We start from the raw sequence: 18,330 nt of genomic DNA, 5'->3' as shown, positions 1-18,330 counted from the left end.
TCAGAGGGGAAGAGACGTGACATCTCCACTGGCTCTAAGGAGCATGCAGTGGAAGATGCTCACATCATCTGCTTGGGTTTTCAAGACAGTAACACGGGGCTACAGACTCCAATTCGCTGTCACCCCCCCTCGCTTCTCGGGCATTCTGCATTCACAGGCCCGAGGAGAGTCAGCCCATATTCTGGAGAGAGAGATTCTCTCACTCCTAGAAAAGAGGGCTATATCTATTGTACCCGCCGAGCAGAGTCAGGGCGGCTTCTATTCCAAGTACTTCCTCGTTCCCAAACGGGGAGGGAACGGAATTCGGCCAATACTTGATTTGAGGGCTCTGAACAAATATCTAAAAAGATATAAGTTCAGAATGCTCACTCACACATCTCTGCTGCGGCTCGTGCGACAAGACGACTGGTTCACATCATTCGACCTGAAAGATGCGTATTTTCACATCCCAGTATATTACCCACACAGGAAATATCTGAGATTCGCATTTCAGGGGATCTGTTATGAATACAGAGTACTCCCCTTCGGTCTGTCTCTCAGTCCAAGGGTGTTTGTACGATGTACGGAAGCCGCGATAGCCCCGTTAAGACAACAGGGTATTCGCCTGGCGACCTACCTGGACGACTGGCTGCTTCTCGCACAGTCGGAGCAGGAGGCTGTTACGCAGACAAATGTCCTCGTAAAGCACCTGCTCAACCTGGGTTTCATAATAAACACAGAGAAGAGCATGTTGTGCCCCGCGCAGACTATACTCTTCCTGGGTTTACACCTGAACTCGGTGCCCTTTTCAGCCCGCCTGTCAGCGGAAAGAGTGAAAGCTTTCAGAGCTTGTCTCGCTCTTTTCCAGCTGCGCAAACATGTTCTCTTCAGATCATGCCTGCGATTGCTGGGGCTCATGGCGTCAGCCATCCTGGTCGTATGACTGGGACGCTTACACATGAGGGAGTTTCAGCGCTGGGTGGCCGCCCTAAAACTAAAGAGAGTGATGGTTACTGTGAAATGCATAATGGCACTGCGCCACTGGCTGCACCCGACTTTTCTAGTACGAGGTGTACCTATGGGTGCTGTCCTTTCACATAAAGTGGTCACCACGGACGCATGTCTGACAGGTTGGGGAGGTATTTATGAAGGTCGCCTGGTGAGGGGTCTCTGGAGCAGAGACCTCCAGCGGAAGCACATAAATTACCTGGAGCTTTTAGCGGTGTTTCTCACCCTAAAACGCTTTCTCCCTTTCCTCAGGGGACATCACGTCCTCGTGAGGACAGACAATACGACCACAATATCGTATATTAACCGCCTAGGGGGTTTGCGTTCTCTCCATATACACACACTGGCGCGCAAACTGATCCTATGGAGCAGTAGACGTCTCCTCTCTCTGAGAGCGACGCACGTACCGGGAGTGAGGAACCTCGGGGCAGATCTACTGTCCAGAGGTATACCACTTTATGCAGACTGGACTCTACATCCAAGGATTGTGAGCCAGCTGTCGGTGCGTTACGGCAGAGCCGCGGTGGATCTGTTCGCATCGAAAGACAACGCTCAGTGTCAGCTGTTCTTTTCGATGCGCGATCTAAATGCACCGTTAGGCGTGGATGCACTCGCGCACGATTGGCCCCCGGGCCTTCTGTACGCGTTCCCACCCCTGGCTCTGATACCCCCAACTCTGGCCAGAGTGAGGGAACAACGCCACACACTTATCCTGATAGCTCCGCACTGGCCAGCTATCTACTGGCTAGCGGAGATATATCAGCTGCTGTGCGGGCAGCCATGGCAGCTCCCACTACGCAGGGACATACTGTCCCAAGCGGGGGGGGCGATCTTTCACCCACACCCAGAGCGCTTGGCTCTATGGGCCTGGCCCGTGAGTGGTACAATCTGAATACAGTGTGACATGAAGCTGACCCTGGCAGCTGCCAAGCGAGCCAGTGGCACTCATGCACTATCTGTACAGTCTTCATGCACTCAGTTCGCCCCAGGGCAAACAGAGTGTGGTTGAAGCCCAACCCTGCCTTTATCTTAAGGCGGTTGGTTCAGGTACCACATTTGACATTGAGGCATCCTCCCCGCCACTGTATTCCTCCGGGGAACAGCGGCCGGATTTGCCGTGTCTAGCCCGTGCTGTACGCACGTACAGGGACAGATCAAGGGTGCTTCGTCATAATGACCAACCCCTTGTGTCCTGGGCTAACCCTTATAAAGGCAAGCCTGTTACTAAGCAACGGCTCTCCCACTGGTTTGTGGAAGCAATTGCTTTGGGGCCCATACGAGTCAGAGTTCGCAGGCACCCTTGGGTCCGCGAGCTCTTTCGACTCAGGGTCTGGCTGCATCCTGGGCTCTGTCCAGGATGTCTCCCATCCAAGACATTGGTGCAGCGGCGAGCTGGTCCTCGCCGCTCACTTTTGTCCGCCTCTTAACAGGCTGGACCTTTTGCTCCCAGTGTGACTCAAGCAGTGCTGGGCACCTGGTTGAGTCAGAGCTCTACCTGTTAAGTTCTGGTTGGTTTGGTGATTTTTGAGATAAGCTCGTCTGACAATACGGGAGCTACAATTTCCCATAGTGAGACATCGAACGGAGTGTTATGAATGAGAACTATAGGTTACTTACGTAACCCCAGTTCTCAGAGTAACATGAAGTGAGATGTCTCACCAGACGGCCCTCCTTGCTATGGTGAAGCGAGAAGAGGTGCTTATTTTGAATGACGCATGCGTCGTGGAGCAAGCTACTTATAGGGGGTGAATTCCCTGACGCTGACGTCAAGATCACCAGCCAATCAGGATTGGCGTAATGAGATTGATGCTTCTGTTTGCTCCGCGATGAGGCGCATCCCATAGTGAGACATCTCACTTCATGTTACTCTGAGAACTGGGGTTACGTAAGTAACCTATAGATTCCCAGCACTAGAAGCACGTACATTATGAAGAACTAAGGAAAGACAAATATGCTTTTATCTTGTATTCAGGCGCTCAAGATTTTAATTATACCTGTAGGTAAAATGTATGTGTCAGTCATTGGGTCAAGCCGAAATAAAACATGAACAAAGGAAGTGTGTAATTGATCAGACAAAGCCTCTATCCCTTTGAAAAGAAAGCCATTTCATTTCCTTGTCTAAAGGAAAAAAAGGATTGGACTCTTCTTGAACCTTTTTAAATCCTGTTACAGTTTAAACAGAGGACAATAGCATTGCTTATGTTTGTGCATGTTTTAGTGTGTCAAAGCTGTCGTATGGTGTTTGTGATCACATAATGCAAGCTTTTGAAGTATTGTCATTTGTGTGTGTGGGGGTGTGTGTGCATGTGTCCATGCGTGCATGCTTGCGTGTATGTGTGTTGGGGAGACAGAGGTGATGCAGGGGCAAGAGTTAAAATAACAAATACACATTCTCCCCTGAGGTTGGCTTGATCCAATCAGCCACCCTTTGCCATTTTCACACACACACACACACACACACACACAATTTCTCTCTTTGACACCAGCTGTGGCTAATGATGCGGTGGCAGTGGTAGTATAGCCACCACATGTGGTCTCTTTGTCTGAACCCAGCAGAGCACACATCAGTCTCACAAGCTTCCACCTTCAGGCATCATCAAAGACTGTGGCTATTTTCATTACATCATCACACAACTACTATTAATATCAGCTGCCATCATAGGCCTGTATTAGTATGAGTATTTTGATGGGACATGATCTGATCCTACATCTCAGATATAATGTTATGCTCTAATGACATTTTGTAACAATCCCTAAGCTCACGGCACAAGCTAGAATGATTCATGAATTGATTACATGAACAACGGATTACATTAATACATAATGCCTACAATGGAAGTCATGTTTGATCACAGCCTTGTATGTGTTCTTCATTTTATGGAGTACTTTTAAAGGATTACTTAGAAAAACATTCTAAAGTTGTTATCTTTTAACAAAAGCCCACACACACATACACACACTATCATCTATCTTTTGTGCATTTGTTTTACCACTGCAGAAGGAATCGAGTAAGCAATTCATAAAGCAGAGGTCCCCCAGGTTAATTGAAAGTGGACTTCGAGTTACTTTTTTAAAGGAGGAAGACAAGTTTGTCCTCATGGATTTTGTTGACTGACAGTAGTTTATTAACAGTGTTGGCTCAAATTAAGTAACAAAGAAGCTAATCAAATGGTTCAATATATGAACAGCAGTGTTACAACATCTAAATCTTAGTTAGTTCTAAATCTGAGTGTTGAGTCTTGGGATTGCTGTTAGCAATGAAAGGTGCTTTAAAAATCGAATTTATTATTATTATTATTATACGTGTTTGAAGAGGCTTGAGAATTACTCATACTCTGTTTTATAATGTGGATTTACTTCACTTTAGATTTGTGTTTGCTTTTCTATCAGAATAAGTGACTAAGCTGTGTCATGGTGGACCTTTTTAATCATGGCCTCAAGTCTTGCCTTTATTCAAATCAATATTCCTAGCAGCGTAATGGGCCATAACATACATTTTCGGGGGGGAATCAAGGGGGATTACAGTGACTTGCCCTGCGTGCTTGAATATTTTACGTAGTCCCCAAATCAACCCAACAGAGAACTGTTGGAAATGTTATATGTAGTAAAGTTGTGGCTATTCCCAATTGGTGCTGGCAATGCAAAGATAGTGTTCCTCTTTGACCACTGCTTATTATACTATTCTGAGCATGTATGAATGGAAGTCTGTATTACACACATTGTATTTGTATTTGTTTAGCACCTACACTTTTTTGCACTTGTACATTTCGAGCATGAACTCTTTGCCTGAACATTCACACTGAACTGTATATATACGTGTGTTGTGGTTTGTTTGTCGTATTTTCCCTCCAGTATAACCTTTCCTTTATAATAGAATCTAAAAGGTCACACGGCATCTCACTTAAGATTGAGAATGCAAGGCTACAGTGAGCCCCATGGCCAAAAGAGCACTGCCAAATCTCTAAAGATCAGAGAGGGAAGCAGGTAGAATAACTGAGAGAAGACTGACAGCCGAGGCTGAGCAGACAGTAAGCTGAAGAATAACACTGAATTTCCTCTTTTCTGCATCTGAGATTCCCATTTCCTAATGTGAAGGGAGGAGGAAATTAAACTACGTGAATCAAACAACGTGGCTCGGACATTTATGTGCTTGCTATAAAGCTTGGACAGGCTGAGTTTATGAGGCTTTGGACCAGTAAATACAGCACTCAGGAAATGTGATTAGGCTCGTAAATAGGATAGTTTCCTGCTGTCCGGCCCTTGCGGAAGCATATGTTCAGGACATTTCCCTCCTTTTCTGCACTGCCACCCATATTGTGAACGGCCCATAAGATGTGTGTCTTTGCTGTTACAAATGTATGTTTCTGTGACTTGCTTAATTAACCTTGTCGGGTTGGAAAACATTTCATTGTTCAATATGTATTGTATATTAGTAGTATTTTCTACCCTAAAAGTGTGTTTATTGGCTTGTTTAAAATGTATTTTATTTTAAAACCTACTATAAATGAAAATAATTGTACCAATGTGTTATTGCATCTTCTGTGTTATCTAGAGGATAAATAATTGCAAATTCAAGAATGCCTTGGTTTTCACCACAGTTTCCTTTCTTTCAGATTGTATTTATTTACTCAGATTTGTGACACATCTTCAAAGCTTTTTTGTTGGGAATAATTGAAAATAAGATGACACCAGCATCCTATTATAAGATCTTTCATTGTACCTTTTTTTCAAACATGGAAACATTGGACAAACAGGATTATACAAAATCCCCTCAACTTGATTATAGACTTTTTAAGATAAATACCACTTTCAAGACCATCAGTTGTGAAAACAAGATTATAGACTGATCCTATACTTTTATTTTAGCTGGCAATATATAATATAGCGGCAAAAAATACATATTTTAATCTGGTTTGACTTTATAGCAGAAATACACCTTTCCACCATAAAATCAGATAAGTCAAAAGCTCAATATTGTTATTACACAATAACACAAATTACTTTTTATTCTCATGACCTTTTTCTGATCGTTTCTCTTTGTTTATAACATTGTAGAGAAACTTTGAATCTGATGTTCTTCTGTCTTTATCCCTCCCAGGTGGAGTGGTTGAAGAACGAAGAGATAATTGACCCGGCAGAGGACAGAAACTTTTACATCACCATCGACCACAACCTGATCATCAAACAGGCCCGTCTGTCGGACACAGCCAACTACACCTGCGTGGCTAAGAACATCGTGGCCAAAAGACGAAGCACTACAGCGACGATTATTGTTTACGGTCAGTTTTCAAACATGTCGGTATTTGTGAGTGTGAATGAAAACATTATATTCTCACTAAAAAGCTTTAACTTTTTCCGTGTTCTTGTGTGTACAGTAGGTGACATGTTTTGTGTCTGAATATTTCACATATATGACATTTTTTAAATGCTAGCTGCAGCTAACCGACAATGCATCTGATCAGCCAGCCCAGCCCCCATCTGCCACATGAAATGAGCTCTACTGCCATGCCAACATGCTCTTTTTGTAATTAGCTTTATATTCCCACACCTCACCCAATTATAATCTACCAATCACGCCTTCAGGTTTAAATTAAAACACTTGGGCTTTCCAAATATCTGTGCTGTCAGCCAAGAGACCAACACCAAATGGATTGTGCAGCATATGGCATGATAACAGCTGTGAAAAACAACAAAAACTTTGAGATGCTCAGTTCTGAATGGTGTGAGTTTGGTTTTCAAGCCGAGCTGAAGTCTGGCAGGAAAAAGCTTGTTGAGGAAGATGCCTTGTATTTCTTGCCGTGTTTTTTCTCTATTTCCATTTTACCAAATGCCAGGCTGACATGAGAGGATAGGAAACATTTGGAGGAAAAAAGCAATGTATGGCAAAACTCATAAACATACCACACACGCAGTGTTTCTCTCAAGTATAACACTGTGTCTATCACTAGCCGGAGTATTTCAATCAAAAATAACCGTGCATGAGTCCGTGTTCGATACAGACAGCGAGAGATGGAGTGGTTTGACACTGATGTATCCTTACAGAAATAGATTGTTCAATCTGTGGTTCAATCTTCTCGGCTTCACAAAGGCTCGACTGACACTGTTGACAAGGTGAAATAATAGCGGGGAAAAAACAGACGAACATAATGGAAAGAAATGGAGTGGCTATAGATGTTTGTGAGACAGGTGAGGAGAAAGGAGAGACACAGGGAGACCAGAGCGGGAGAGAAGCAGCGGAGTGAATGAGGAAAGAAAATATGAAAAATGTACTTTACCTGATTTAACCTGTTACTCTCTAAAGATGAATTTGTAATTGGGCATAGAAGAGGAGTTGGTCCACTGGGCTGAGACAGAGCTGTGGAGACGCAGCAGAGGAATTTTAATACACTTCACAAACTTTATAACTATTTTTGTTGCTGCTCTATAGTCTGCCCTTCTTGTTCTATGTCTTGTGCTGCAACATATTTATTTATATCAGTAAAACCAAATAATGAAGCAACAGTTAAGTCTAAATTAGACATGATTAAGGTAAATATTTAGATGGTACAAAGAAAACAAGGGAGGAAGTGGAAAACCATTTTCTGAGAAACTACGGATTATAAAAACCACCTTACTTTGGGGTTAAGCAATATGCAGGCAGTATGTCAATTGATGTGTGTTTACCATGCCTAGACTAGACAGGCTTTCAAGGCTTTATTGCACATTAGCTACAGTGTAGATATGGAATGAAAAACTTAAGTCACAGGCTCCTCCAACAGTGCAACATGAATATAGGACATAGAACAAAATAAAACAGATAAAATAGTGCAGGAGAATGTTTTGACACTAAACTTCCCAATCAAAACAAACAACAGTACAACAAATAGATCTCTCTCTCTCTCCATTGAATATGATTACTCTGTGATGGAATATGATTGTATTGCACTCACTGCCCATCTAAATGCTTCTTCATTACAGATCTCTTTTTTATGAACATGTTTGCTGTTCAATTATTTTCAAAATACTTGATTTCTTCCTCAAGGGGCAATTTAAAAAAAAAAAAATCAACATCTGACAAATGCTTAAGTATAAGTTCTTATAGTATGCATGTGAGATGTCGTCGATGATTGTGCTGTGTTAAGGATCTCTATATTATGCCACTTATTTTAGAGCTGAAAATAACAGCGCCTTACAATTAGTACTTTTAACAAAGCGTAAAATCAAAAACACTCCAAAACTCTCCAAAAACACATGATTGTTTGCTGTTTGTATTGTATATTGTATTTTTTATTTACTTACTGATCTCTCTTGCAACAGTAAACGGTGGTTGGTCCACGTGGACGGAGTGGTCTGTGTGCAACAGCCGTTGTGGGCGGGGCTTCCAGAAACGAACCCGCAGCTGCACTAACCCCGCCCCTCTGAACGGAGGACTGCCTTGTGATGGACAGGCCATTCAGAAACTGGCCTGTACCACACTGTGCACCGGTGAGTCTGTTCACTCCAATTATCCAGATGTATAAGGTTAGGTGCTAATTTGTTTGAGTAAAATCTACTGTCTGCAAATCACTTTGACTTTAATGCATCCTTTTCTTAAGTGTGCTAAACTTCAAGAGCTAAACAAGGAACTTATTTAAGGATCTACATAAACAGAAAATGCACAGGATCTTATCGGCTTCGCTCCGAGGACTTTTTCCTTTTAACTGTACTAAAAGTCCGTGCTGAACTGGGGAAGATGGTGTTTAGTTATGCTGCTCCTGAAGCATGGAACCAGCTTCAAATCGGGCTGAAACTCAGAGAGCTGGTCCCATTAAACAGACTAAAAGCTACTCTAACTGACCTTGAAGCAGGCCACTGTGTCTGTAAATGCTTTGGCTAAACTTTGTGTATGACCTGTTGTGATTGTGTGTTTTTAAAATTGTCTGTAACTGTGCTGTTAACATTCCTAGGCCAGGACTCTCTTGAAAAAGAGATTTGTAATCTCAATGAGACATAGGTCTCATTAAGATTACAAATCTGGTTAAATAAAGGTAACATTAAAAAATAAAAATGGGAAAGAATTGAGGATTGAATACTTTTTAATATCTGTTTTTCCTCTTTATTTGAGTTTGTCATCCTCTTGGCTCTTTTTACCATGTTCCCTCTAGTGGACGGTGTGTGGACAGACTGGAGCAAGTGGTCGGCCTGTGGGACAGAGTGTACCCAGTGGAGGAGGAGGGAGTGCAACAACCCAGCACCTAAAAACGGAGGAAAGGACTGTGATGGGCTGGTTCTCCTGTCTCAGAACTGTACCGATGGACTCTGTATGCAAAGTGAGTTGACAACAAAGAATGTAACGATTCCGGAGGATTGCTCTTTGATTTGCTCCTTCTTCGAATATCTCAATCCCTTAATTGGAACAAAAAAGCAGGATCAGGAGTAGGAATAACACACACAACACACACACACACACACACACACACACACACACACACACACACACACACACACACACACACACACACACACACACACACACACACACACAGTCCTGTCTCATCCCCTCTCATTTACATTCCAAAAGACCACATCAAATGATTTAAGTTCATCCGTTCACTTGCTTTGCATACTTTACAATATGAAATAATTAGATATGCGATGATTATTTCATTTTAATTATGTAAAGCAATGTTTAAGCCAGTGATACTGGACCCCTGGCTCGCAGACTATAAAACAAGATCAGTTAAATTCTAGTCTTCCACAAATCCAGCAATATCCATTAACTCCTGCTTAGTGGTACCCTGTTTATTCCATGGTCACTTGCTGGTTTTAACTGGTCTATACGGTGGTCCTGTTTCATAATTAATTGCTCATCATTGTATTCTTTGTACTCATTTATTCATCATTTATTCATCAAGTTAATCATGTATTCCTTTATTTGCCTGTTTAATAGTTTAGCTGTGTAGTTGGTAGTTCAATAAAACTTTGCATTTATAAAAAACTTGATCAAGTGTTTTGTGTGTATGAAATATTAAATATAATATCATTGTACAACCAGCCAAAAACTCAGTAGCACTTTAGATATTGAGACAACTTTTCAATTTTTTAAAAATGAATTTAATGTTACATTCTGTTATTTAGTATTTGAATAGCGAGAGACCTATTTTTATTAGAAAAAACAAACATGTGCACAAGAGAACATGTGAATAGTCTTTAGCGACTAAGCTAATCATGATATCAGATATTTTGAGGGGTTGTGAAGTCGTCCAATGGGGTCTAGACACTGATAATGGGGATGATACAAAGAGAATGATGAAGATCTGGATTTGATGACGAGTGGACTTCTGATAAGGTGAACCTGGGCCCTGGAAATGAAGACAGGAAGTGAATGGTGTGGAGGAGGGCAGGAACAATGTCACCTGAAATGACAGCTGGCTGTAGAACATGGCAAAATGTGGTTGGTTGACTGAAAAGTAGAAGCCCACAATAAGCTGATTAGTAATAGCGGGAGAATTTATGAGATAATCAAGATTAAATGAAGCCGAAAGGTAGTGATTGAATTTACACTGACAATTACATTGATGATTATTAGTATATGATCTATACTTCATGTTTCGTATACAGACACTCTGGTTTTATGCTTTTCTCCAGGAGCTACCTGTTTTTTTCCTAGTAAATTGCTCTTGTACTTTCTTGTCCATTACTCAGGTCACAAACACATGTTTTATAAGGAAAGTAATGTTAGATAATGACATGGAACAACTATCCAAAATCCCCCCCAGAAATTAATATTTGTTTACGCCATTAAAAGAAAATGGTTGTACATTTCAAAACAGCATGGAAAATGTGAGTGAGTCATAATGGCACAAATACAGAAGCGGTTTTTCCGAGGCAATTTCATTTGTTACTTTCAGGAACAGTGCTTTTACTCCGTTTACTCGGAGTAATTGGCAGACAAGCATCTGCCTTTCAGAGTGCAGAAAAGAGGTCAGCCCAGAAAAATAGTCAATCACATACCAACTTCTGCTTTTAATCATGCCATACATTTCCATTGTTTTTTCTTTTCACACAACATCAATCATTTAACAATTTCTTTCATAACCAAGAATGATTTGTTCCATCTGATCATATATGCATTTGTTTTAAGATGTTTTTGTCTGTCGATATTGAAATCAGTTTTTTCCAATATGGCAAGTACATTCAGGCAAACTGTGAAATGTGATGTCCCATTGATCCGGGACAAATTGTGTAAATTGGGTCCAAGGTGACTCCAAGTCTGTCTTCAAGATATACTTCTGAGTTATCGAGTGTGTTATTTCTTTATTATCTTAGGTATTAACCCAAATATCTTATCTGTAATCTTATGGTTCTCAAATATACCTTTTCCATGTGTATCATATGGAGCTTTATCTGACCTTAACTCATATTGCCATATTGTGGTTTGGGCACTCTCAAAAAATTGAATTTGAATCTTTACTAGGCATTCCTGGTCAAATACAATTAAACAAGTCCCAAGCACCCAGTCAGGAGTTCTGTTCAGGAGGTAAATATACTTTATCATTGAGCATAAAGACTTCAAGTGGGCTGTTACCTGTGTGAGGGACCTCTCTCCGCAGCCTGAGGGCAGTGGTTGTGATGATTAAATTGATGGTCTATGTCATGAGCAATGGGATATTATTATATCATCCTTCAAAAAGCTTTGCCTGTAGGCACATTATTGACAGAAGTTACTGTATATGCAGAGCCCTGCCCGCTCTTAAGAAGTGTGTTATATAGTGTGTCTCCTCCATCCTAAGGATTCCCTGAGGCCGGTGAGGTATGGCCACAGAATCTGGGATCAAACCTAGAGAGGTATAGATTTAGGCTCATTTCCCATGATTGATTTTCTGTCTTTGAAATGACTCCACAGACGTGGTTTTATGTCGGCACTAATGTTTCAACTGTTTCCTGTAGCATTTACAGGAATCCATGAAGTGTAAGTGTGTGTGTGTGTGTGTGTGTGTGTGTGTGTGTGTGTGTGTGTGTGTGTGTGTGTGTGTGTGTGTGTGTGTGTGTGTGTGTGTGTGTGTGTGTGTGTGTGTGTGTGTGTGTGTATGTGTGTGTGTGTGTGTGTGTGTGTTTGTGTGTGTGTGTCTGTGTGTGTGTCTCGGTGCGTGCGTGCGTCAGAAGGGTTTTCTGCATGCGCAACATTTTATAGGAAGAGTATATTTTAAAAGGCTCGAAGTGAATCTTGTACCTTTCTTCTTATTGGTTTTTGAATGATAGATATTTTTTAAATGTAATCTTTACACGGACAGAGAGGTTGCTGCTGTTGGCACAACTCCTGATATGAACTACAATTCAGTTTGAGCATTGTTTAAGCTGGATATCTCTATGGCATGTACAGTTTAACATCTTTAGACTCAATTGAATTGCTGTTTTTAAAAGTAGTAGCTATCTAGAGTTTCATGGTTGTGATTAAACTGATAATGTCAATGCTCTAAATTGACTATCAGTTCATTCAGAGGAGATCATTTCCAGAAAGTGCACTGTAATTGACTTTGTGCACTAAAAGCACTCCTCGCTACTCTTTTCCTGTTTCTCGCTTTCTTATTCTCTTTCCACCAACACCGCCTTTCTATTCATCTCCTCCCCCATCTCCTGCTGCCCTTTTTCTAAAGTTTTCCTGTTAAATCTCGAGAGGTAGAAATCCATTTGACCTCACTTCTGCCCTGCGTGGAGTGTCTCTTTTTGTGTTTATCAGTGTGAGTCTGTGTGTGTGTTCTTTCTTGTGACTTTTTTTAAGAGTAGCTTGTGTTGTTTTATATATATTGGCCTGTTGACATTTTTTTGACACAAGGATCAGGATTCTTGGAACAGATTCAGTCAGAGCTCCACTGCGTCATCCTTGAGAGCGTGACATTTCACTCACTACCTACTCTGTGTGTGAGTTTGTGTGTACTGTATACACGTTAGTATGGATGTGTGTGCTACATAACAGTACCTCGACTGCACATTAAATCTTCTGTGTGGTCTCTAAAACCACCAGTAATCACTAGAGAGAGTGGTTGTTATGTAAGTTTAGTTTTAGGAGAGAACATTGATTTGTGTTCTTGTTGTATTACACAAAGCCATCAGCCGTGTCGGCAGGTATTGCAGATCATCATTTGAGCCATCTCCTTACTGAAAGCGCCATTCTTCCCACTTGTGTTCCTTCTAATCCCTGCACATTGATGTTTTTATTCCTGCTCTGCTTCTTAGCTGTTTTCTTCTCCTTTTCTTTAATTTGTTATTCTCATCTCTAGTGTCTTCCCCTTTTGTTGGCTCTTACCAAACAATGTACGCTTCATTTTCCTGCCATCATGTTTTCATATTTGTTTGAACAATCGTGCTATAATTGGAACATGATACGTTTCTGTCATGGCATGTTGCTCCTACTGTCATCACTAATTCTGACATTAATCAGCATGACATTTGTTAGATACAGTCATCTGCTTAGTTATTTAACACGGGAATTTAATAGAACCATACTCAAAAATGATTAGAAAGCCAATAAACACTTGAATGATATATGCTGACAAATACATTAACCGTTAAATTCTTGCTCCTGCATTTCTTAAAATGAAACGGCATATTCTACCTGTCAACAGAGCGAGAGTGTTACTGTTTGTATACATATTTCAAATCTCCCCGATTAACCTCATCTGTTTTTCTTGATCACGGTGTCTTGCACATCCAGCTGGTCTAGCAAGAAGCTTTTAAGTGCACCATGTTGCTGTTCTTGCCTTTATCAATTATACACCAGCACTTCAATTATACATCAGTACATCAGCAGTTAATCTGTGTCATAGACCTTCAGTCTGACCACTCAACATGACACAGCAGTAACTGACTTACAGACACTAGAGTTTCTTAGTGTATCCTTGTTCTTTAAGAGGAGTATTTTTAGTATCGACTAAGACAACTACATTTTTTGTAATGTATGAGAACAGAAAAGTAAGGAAGGTACAACAAATAACTTGAGCATGCATTTGTGTGTCTATGTCCTGCCATGTTTGTCTCATTTTATTTGAAATATTGGTTTGATTTTGATCATTGTGTTCCTCTCCCTTCCTCCATCCATTCCACCATCCTCTTCTTTTCTCATCCCAAGGTTCATTGTTTCAGCTGTCCACTGAGACCAAAGCAAAGAGTGATATGGGAGTCCCATGTAAGTTGATGTTTTATGATTTATCATCATCCCTTTTCCTTTTGTCTTTCTCATCTTAGTGTTTTTATTTTTTATATGTTAGGCTCATTGTGTCTGTTTTTATTGTTACATGTCATTTAGAGTTACTTGATGAGAGCTTTTTTCTAGTGTGATGATGTATTCCCTTTATGTGTAATGTCTTTGATGTGCCGATCAAACAAATGAGGTCTCCTTATACACTCTTCCATCATCTAAAATGAAGTGCGGGATCCCAGGGTTGTGTCTTAAAGTGAATGCACCATGGTGGTGACAGATTCCTTTAATTAACCTGATTCGTTCTTTCTTCCTGTCTGATAGCACTGAATCGATTTAGCACCAGTTCCCTTGATTCACAATTTGTGAGTTTGTTGCAGCTGTGGTCATTTTGGAGCCTAGCCAGCCAGTGTTGGATCATTGCCAAAGTAGGCAATTTGCCTTAGTTCTGAACACTTGCTTTGTGTTTACAAGCATTTTGGCTCGCTGAGAACTCAATGGAGAGTGCTACAGCTATGGACACTGAACGGAGTGAAAATTAGACTTAGTTACACTGATTTGACCCATCTCTTTGAAGTATCATCCAAATGAATGGGTTATATGTCAAACCAGACCGTTACTAATGCATCGTCTGTAGTAGAAAAAACGTTACAGGTTGTCAAAAGATCACCTGGCAAGAGTAATACATATGTGGGAGGCAGTGGCGGCTGGTGGAAAATATTTTTGGTGGGGCTGTTGATATAGTGAGTACAACATTTTTTTTTGGGAGAAATTACCCCTTAAATTAGGACTTCTGGTGATGTAATGGCGCGTTTCCAGTGCAGCGCGGAGCTCGCTTTAATGCTGCGTTCAGACCGGACGCGATGCGATTATTCACTTCGCTCTAAACGCTCCTATCGCATCGCTCTAGTCGCTCGAGTTTCACCGCGGCTGCCAGCTGTGTTTACTCGCATCATTCAAACAAGACGCGCTCGGGAGCTACAACTACAACAAAATGAACATATTTTACCGTGATTAAATTGTAATACACGTTTCTAAATGATGCCGACGTAACAACATACTGATACCGGTTAGTAAAAACCATGAATTAATGCTTTGACAAGTCTGCAGACAGACGGCAGGCAAAAAACCTTTTAGAATGCTTGTTTTCTGAATGGAGATTGGGTCGACCAGGCTAAGCTAACATTGTATATGCTCACTCCACACTCATAACAACGGCCTACAGACATAAATAAACCAGCGACTATTCGTCATGACACAGACAGTGCCGAGCCGTGCAGGGCCCGTTTTTGGTTGCGTTTCCACTTGGCCTAGTACCGGCTAGCGGGTCCTAATTCACAGTTTATCTGGCCCCATAAAATCGTGGTTCTAGGGCCAGGAACAACCAGGCTGAGTCGGGCTGAGTATGCTAAACTAGAGAGAGAATCGCTGGCAAGGGGGCTACAACTACAACAAGATGAACATATTTTACCGTGATTTAATTGTAATACACGTTTCAAAATGATGCCGAATTAACAACATACTGATACCGGTTAGTAAAAACCATGAATTAATGCTTTGACAAGTCTGCAGACAGACGGCAGGCGAAAAACCCTTTTAAAATGCATGTTTTCTAAATGTTGCTTGGCTAAGCTAACGTTATATATGCTCCGACCGTCCACACTCACAACAACGGCCTATACAGACATAAATAAACCAGCGACTGTATTCTCCATGACACAGACAGTCTGTGGTTTGTACTTGTTTAACTTTTGTCTAGTTTCTGAACAGATCGTATCTGTCCCCGGCTGTTTGAAGAGCAAGCATGGGAAACAAAAGACAGCATTTACCTGTTTGCATCCAGCTAGCCATGCCTTTCTGGTGTACCAGCTACGTGAGAAGCCTCGTTGATACATTTTGTCTTTTTCATGAGCTTGCTGCGATATATACAAATCGGGTTGGTCCGGTCGGGGGCTCCTTGCATGGCGCCCGGTATACCAGCTACGTGAGAAGCCTCGTTGATACGTTTTGTCTTTTTCACAAGCTTGCTGCGATATATACAAATCGGGTTGGTCCGGTCCAAGGTCTTTAAGCAACAGTTTATCTCCCAAACTTCTCCTTTCGAAAGGATTGGAGATTAGCTCTTGAACGGAATTGGGCGGGGACCGAGGTCCGGCGACTCCACCTGCACACGAAGCCATTCTCATCCAACTACTGCGTCACCTTGGTCACTCACGAGTCTAAAAAACAACTCACGTCAACGCACGTAAGCAACGTGGGCGCCAACGTGAGCGCCCTCGTGACCAAAATATTTGACAGCGCTGATTGGCTGAAATTATGTTTCGGCGGCACAGTTTACTATTGAGACTTTTGCAACGTGCTGGTTGCTGCTGTTTGGCTCGGGGGCTCCTTGCATGGCGCCCGGTATACCAGCTACGTGAGAAGCCTCGTTGATACGTTTTGTCTTTTTCACGAGCTTGCTGCGATATATACAAATCGGGTTGGTCTGGCCCAAGGTCTTTAAGCAACAGTTTATCTCCCAAACTTCTCCTTTCGAAAGGATTGGAGATTAGCTCTTGAACGGAATTGGGTGGGGACCGAGGTCCGGCGACTCCACCTGCACACGAAGCCATTCTCATCCAACTACTGCGTCACCTTGGTTACTCACGAGTCTAAAAAACAACTCACGTCAACGCACGTAAGCAACGTGGGCGCCAACGTGAGCGCCAACGTGAGCGCCAACGTGAGCGCCAACGTGAGCGCCCTCGTGACCAAAATATTTGACGGCGCTGATTGGCTGAAATTATGTTTCGGCGGCACAGTTTTCTATTGAGACTTTTGCAACGTGCTGGTTGCTGCTGTTTGGCTCGGGGGCTCCTTGCACGGCGCCCGGTAATGATAAACTAATGCCACGGGCAAGGCCAGGCAGGAAACATATGACTTATCGGTAACACAATTTTAAACGAGATTTTATTGTAGATTATACATTTTACTGATACCAATTGTATGATATTTACCTTGTTCATTAAAAATAAAAATATAAAATATATATATTTTTTAAATATATATTTTTTTATTTAATTTTTTTTTAAATTTGTTTTTTGTATGTGGGAAGAGGTGGGGCGGCGCCCCTAGTGCCCCTAGCGCCCCTATGGGCTGGCCGCCACTGGTGGGAGGTATAAATAATAAGGTATAAGAAATATATTCATCTGTACTTACTCCTTTACTCCTCAATTTCATCTCTTTCACTGTTACTGTTGATTCCTCAAAGTGCCATAATGAGAGAGATTTACGACAAACAGAACATAATTGAAGGATGCAAGAGGGAAAGGATCTCTGCCCTTTATTATTACCGCGCTTTTTACCTCTCTCATTGCAGGTGCTCTCATTTTATCTTCAAAGCAATCTATGAGCGTCTGTGATGTGTTCTAATGACTCTCGTTTAGGATCTGCTCAAGCTGTTTCATCGCCCGGGTGTGTGTTGTGAGATACAGACACAGTGAGAACCAGAAATGAGATATAGAGGCAGTCATTGCTCATTGCATTTGCATTGGGAGGTTGCGTGAGTGGCTTTGAGAATCATCGAGTAGGACTACAGATGTAAATGTAATGTTTAATGTATAATTCAAATTATATTTCGGAGTTCACATGTCCATGTTGGAGTCAGGTTACAAATGTAATACTGACCATCTCCATATCTAGTTTGACTTCCAATAGCTGTTAGCTCAATCAGATTCTGCATCCACAGCTGCTACCCAAAGGGTGTAATATGATATATTTCTACGGCTCCATGACCAGAACAATATCCATAATCTATCTGCAGGAAGGCCATAGAGTATTTGGTCAATACCAGTGACTTGATAATGATAAACAGCTGCTGAGTTTATGTTTCTTAAACATGGCAGCCAGTTTTCTCTATTTGGGAATGCAATTACAACAACAACAACAGGATTATGAAGACAATGCCCATATTCTTCTGAGTAATTGTTCTTGATTTTGAGACAAAACGGACCGTCTTAAACATACTTTGATCAGTACAAAGTCTGTCGATCAGTTTGCATTCACCAAGAACAACGAACTGTGGTTTACCAAAACTGAAAAGTTTTACCCTAAAAGCTTTGTTTTACATTTGCACCCTAATTTGTCTCTTTTTAAGATTGTGAAGTAACACACAAATAAGCTTGAGGCAAAGAGAAGGGCAGGAAGTG

The 18,330-nt window shown here is 41.6% G+C and overlaps 1 protein-coding gene across 2 annotated transcripts in view; it reads left to right on the top strand.

The window, feature by feature from the left end:
* LOC117558615 (netrin receptor UNC5C-like) overlaps nucleotides 1-18,330 on the top strand; it is a 211,804-nt gene that overhangs the window by 158,205 nt on the left and 35,269 nt on the right. Inside the window, exons 5-8 of one of the 2 annotated variants that reach the window (XM_034234895.1) lie at nucleotides 6,086-6,266; nucleotides 8,284-8,451; nucleotides 9,111-9,275; nucleotides 14,075-14,131. In XM_034234895.1, the coding sequence (XP_034090786.1) occupies nucleotides 6,086-6,266; nucleotides 8,284-8,451; nucleotides 9,111-9,275; nucleotides 14,075-14,131 (571 nt within the window). The remainder of the gene's footprint in view (nucleotides 1-6,085; nucleotides 6,267-8,283; nucleotides 8,452-9,110; nucleotides 9,276-14,074; nucleotides 14,132-18,330) is intronic. The other variant, XM_034234896.1, reaches the window with a different exon arrangement.

This window comes from Gymnodraco acuticeps, unplaced genomic scaffold, assembly GCF_902827175.1.
Source record: "Gymnodraco acuticeps unplaced genomic scaffold, fGymAcu1.1, whole genome shotgun sequence".
In the NCBI taxonomy this organism is placed as follows: Eukaryota; Metazoa; Chordata; class Actinopteri; order Perciformes; family Bathydraconidae; genus Gymnodraco; species Gymnodraco acuticeps.
Note: the sequence above shows the minus strand (reverse complement) of the source record. Positions and strands in the feature narration are given on the sequence as shown.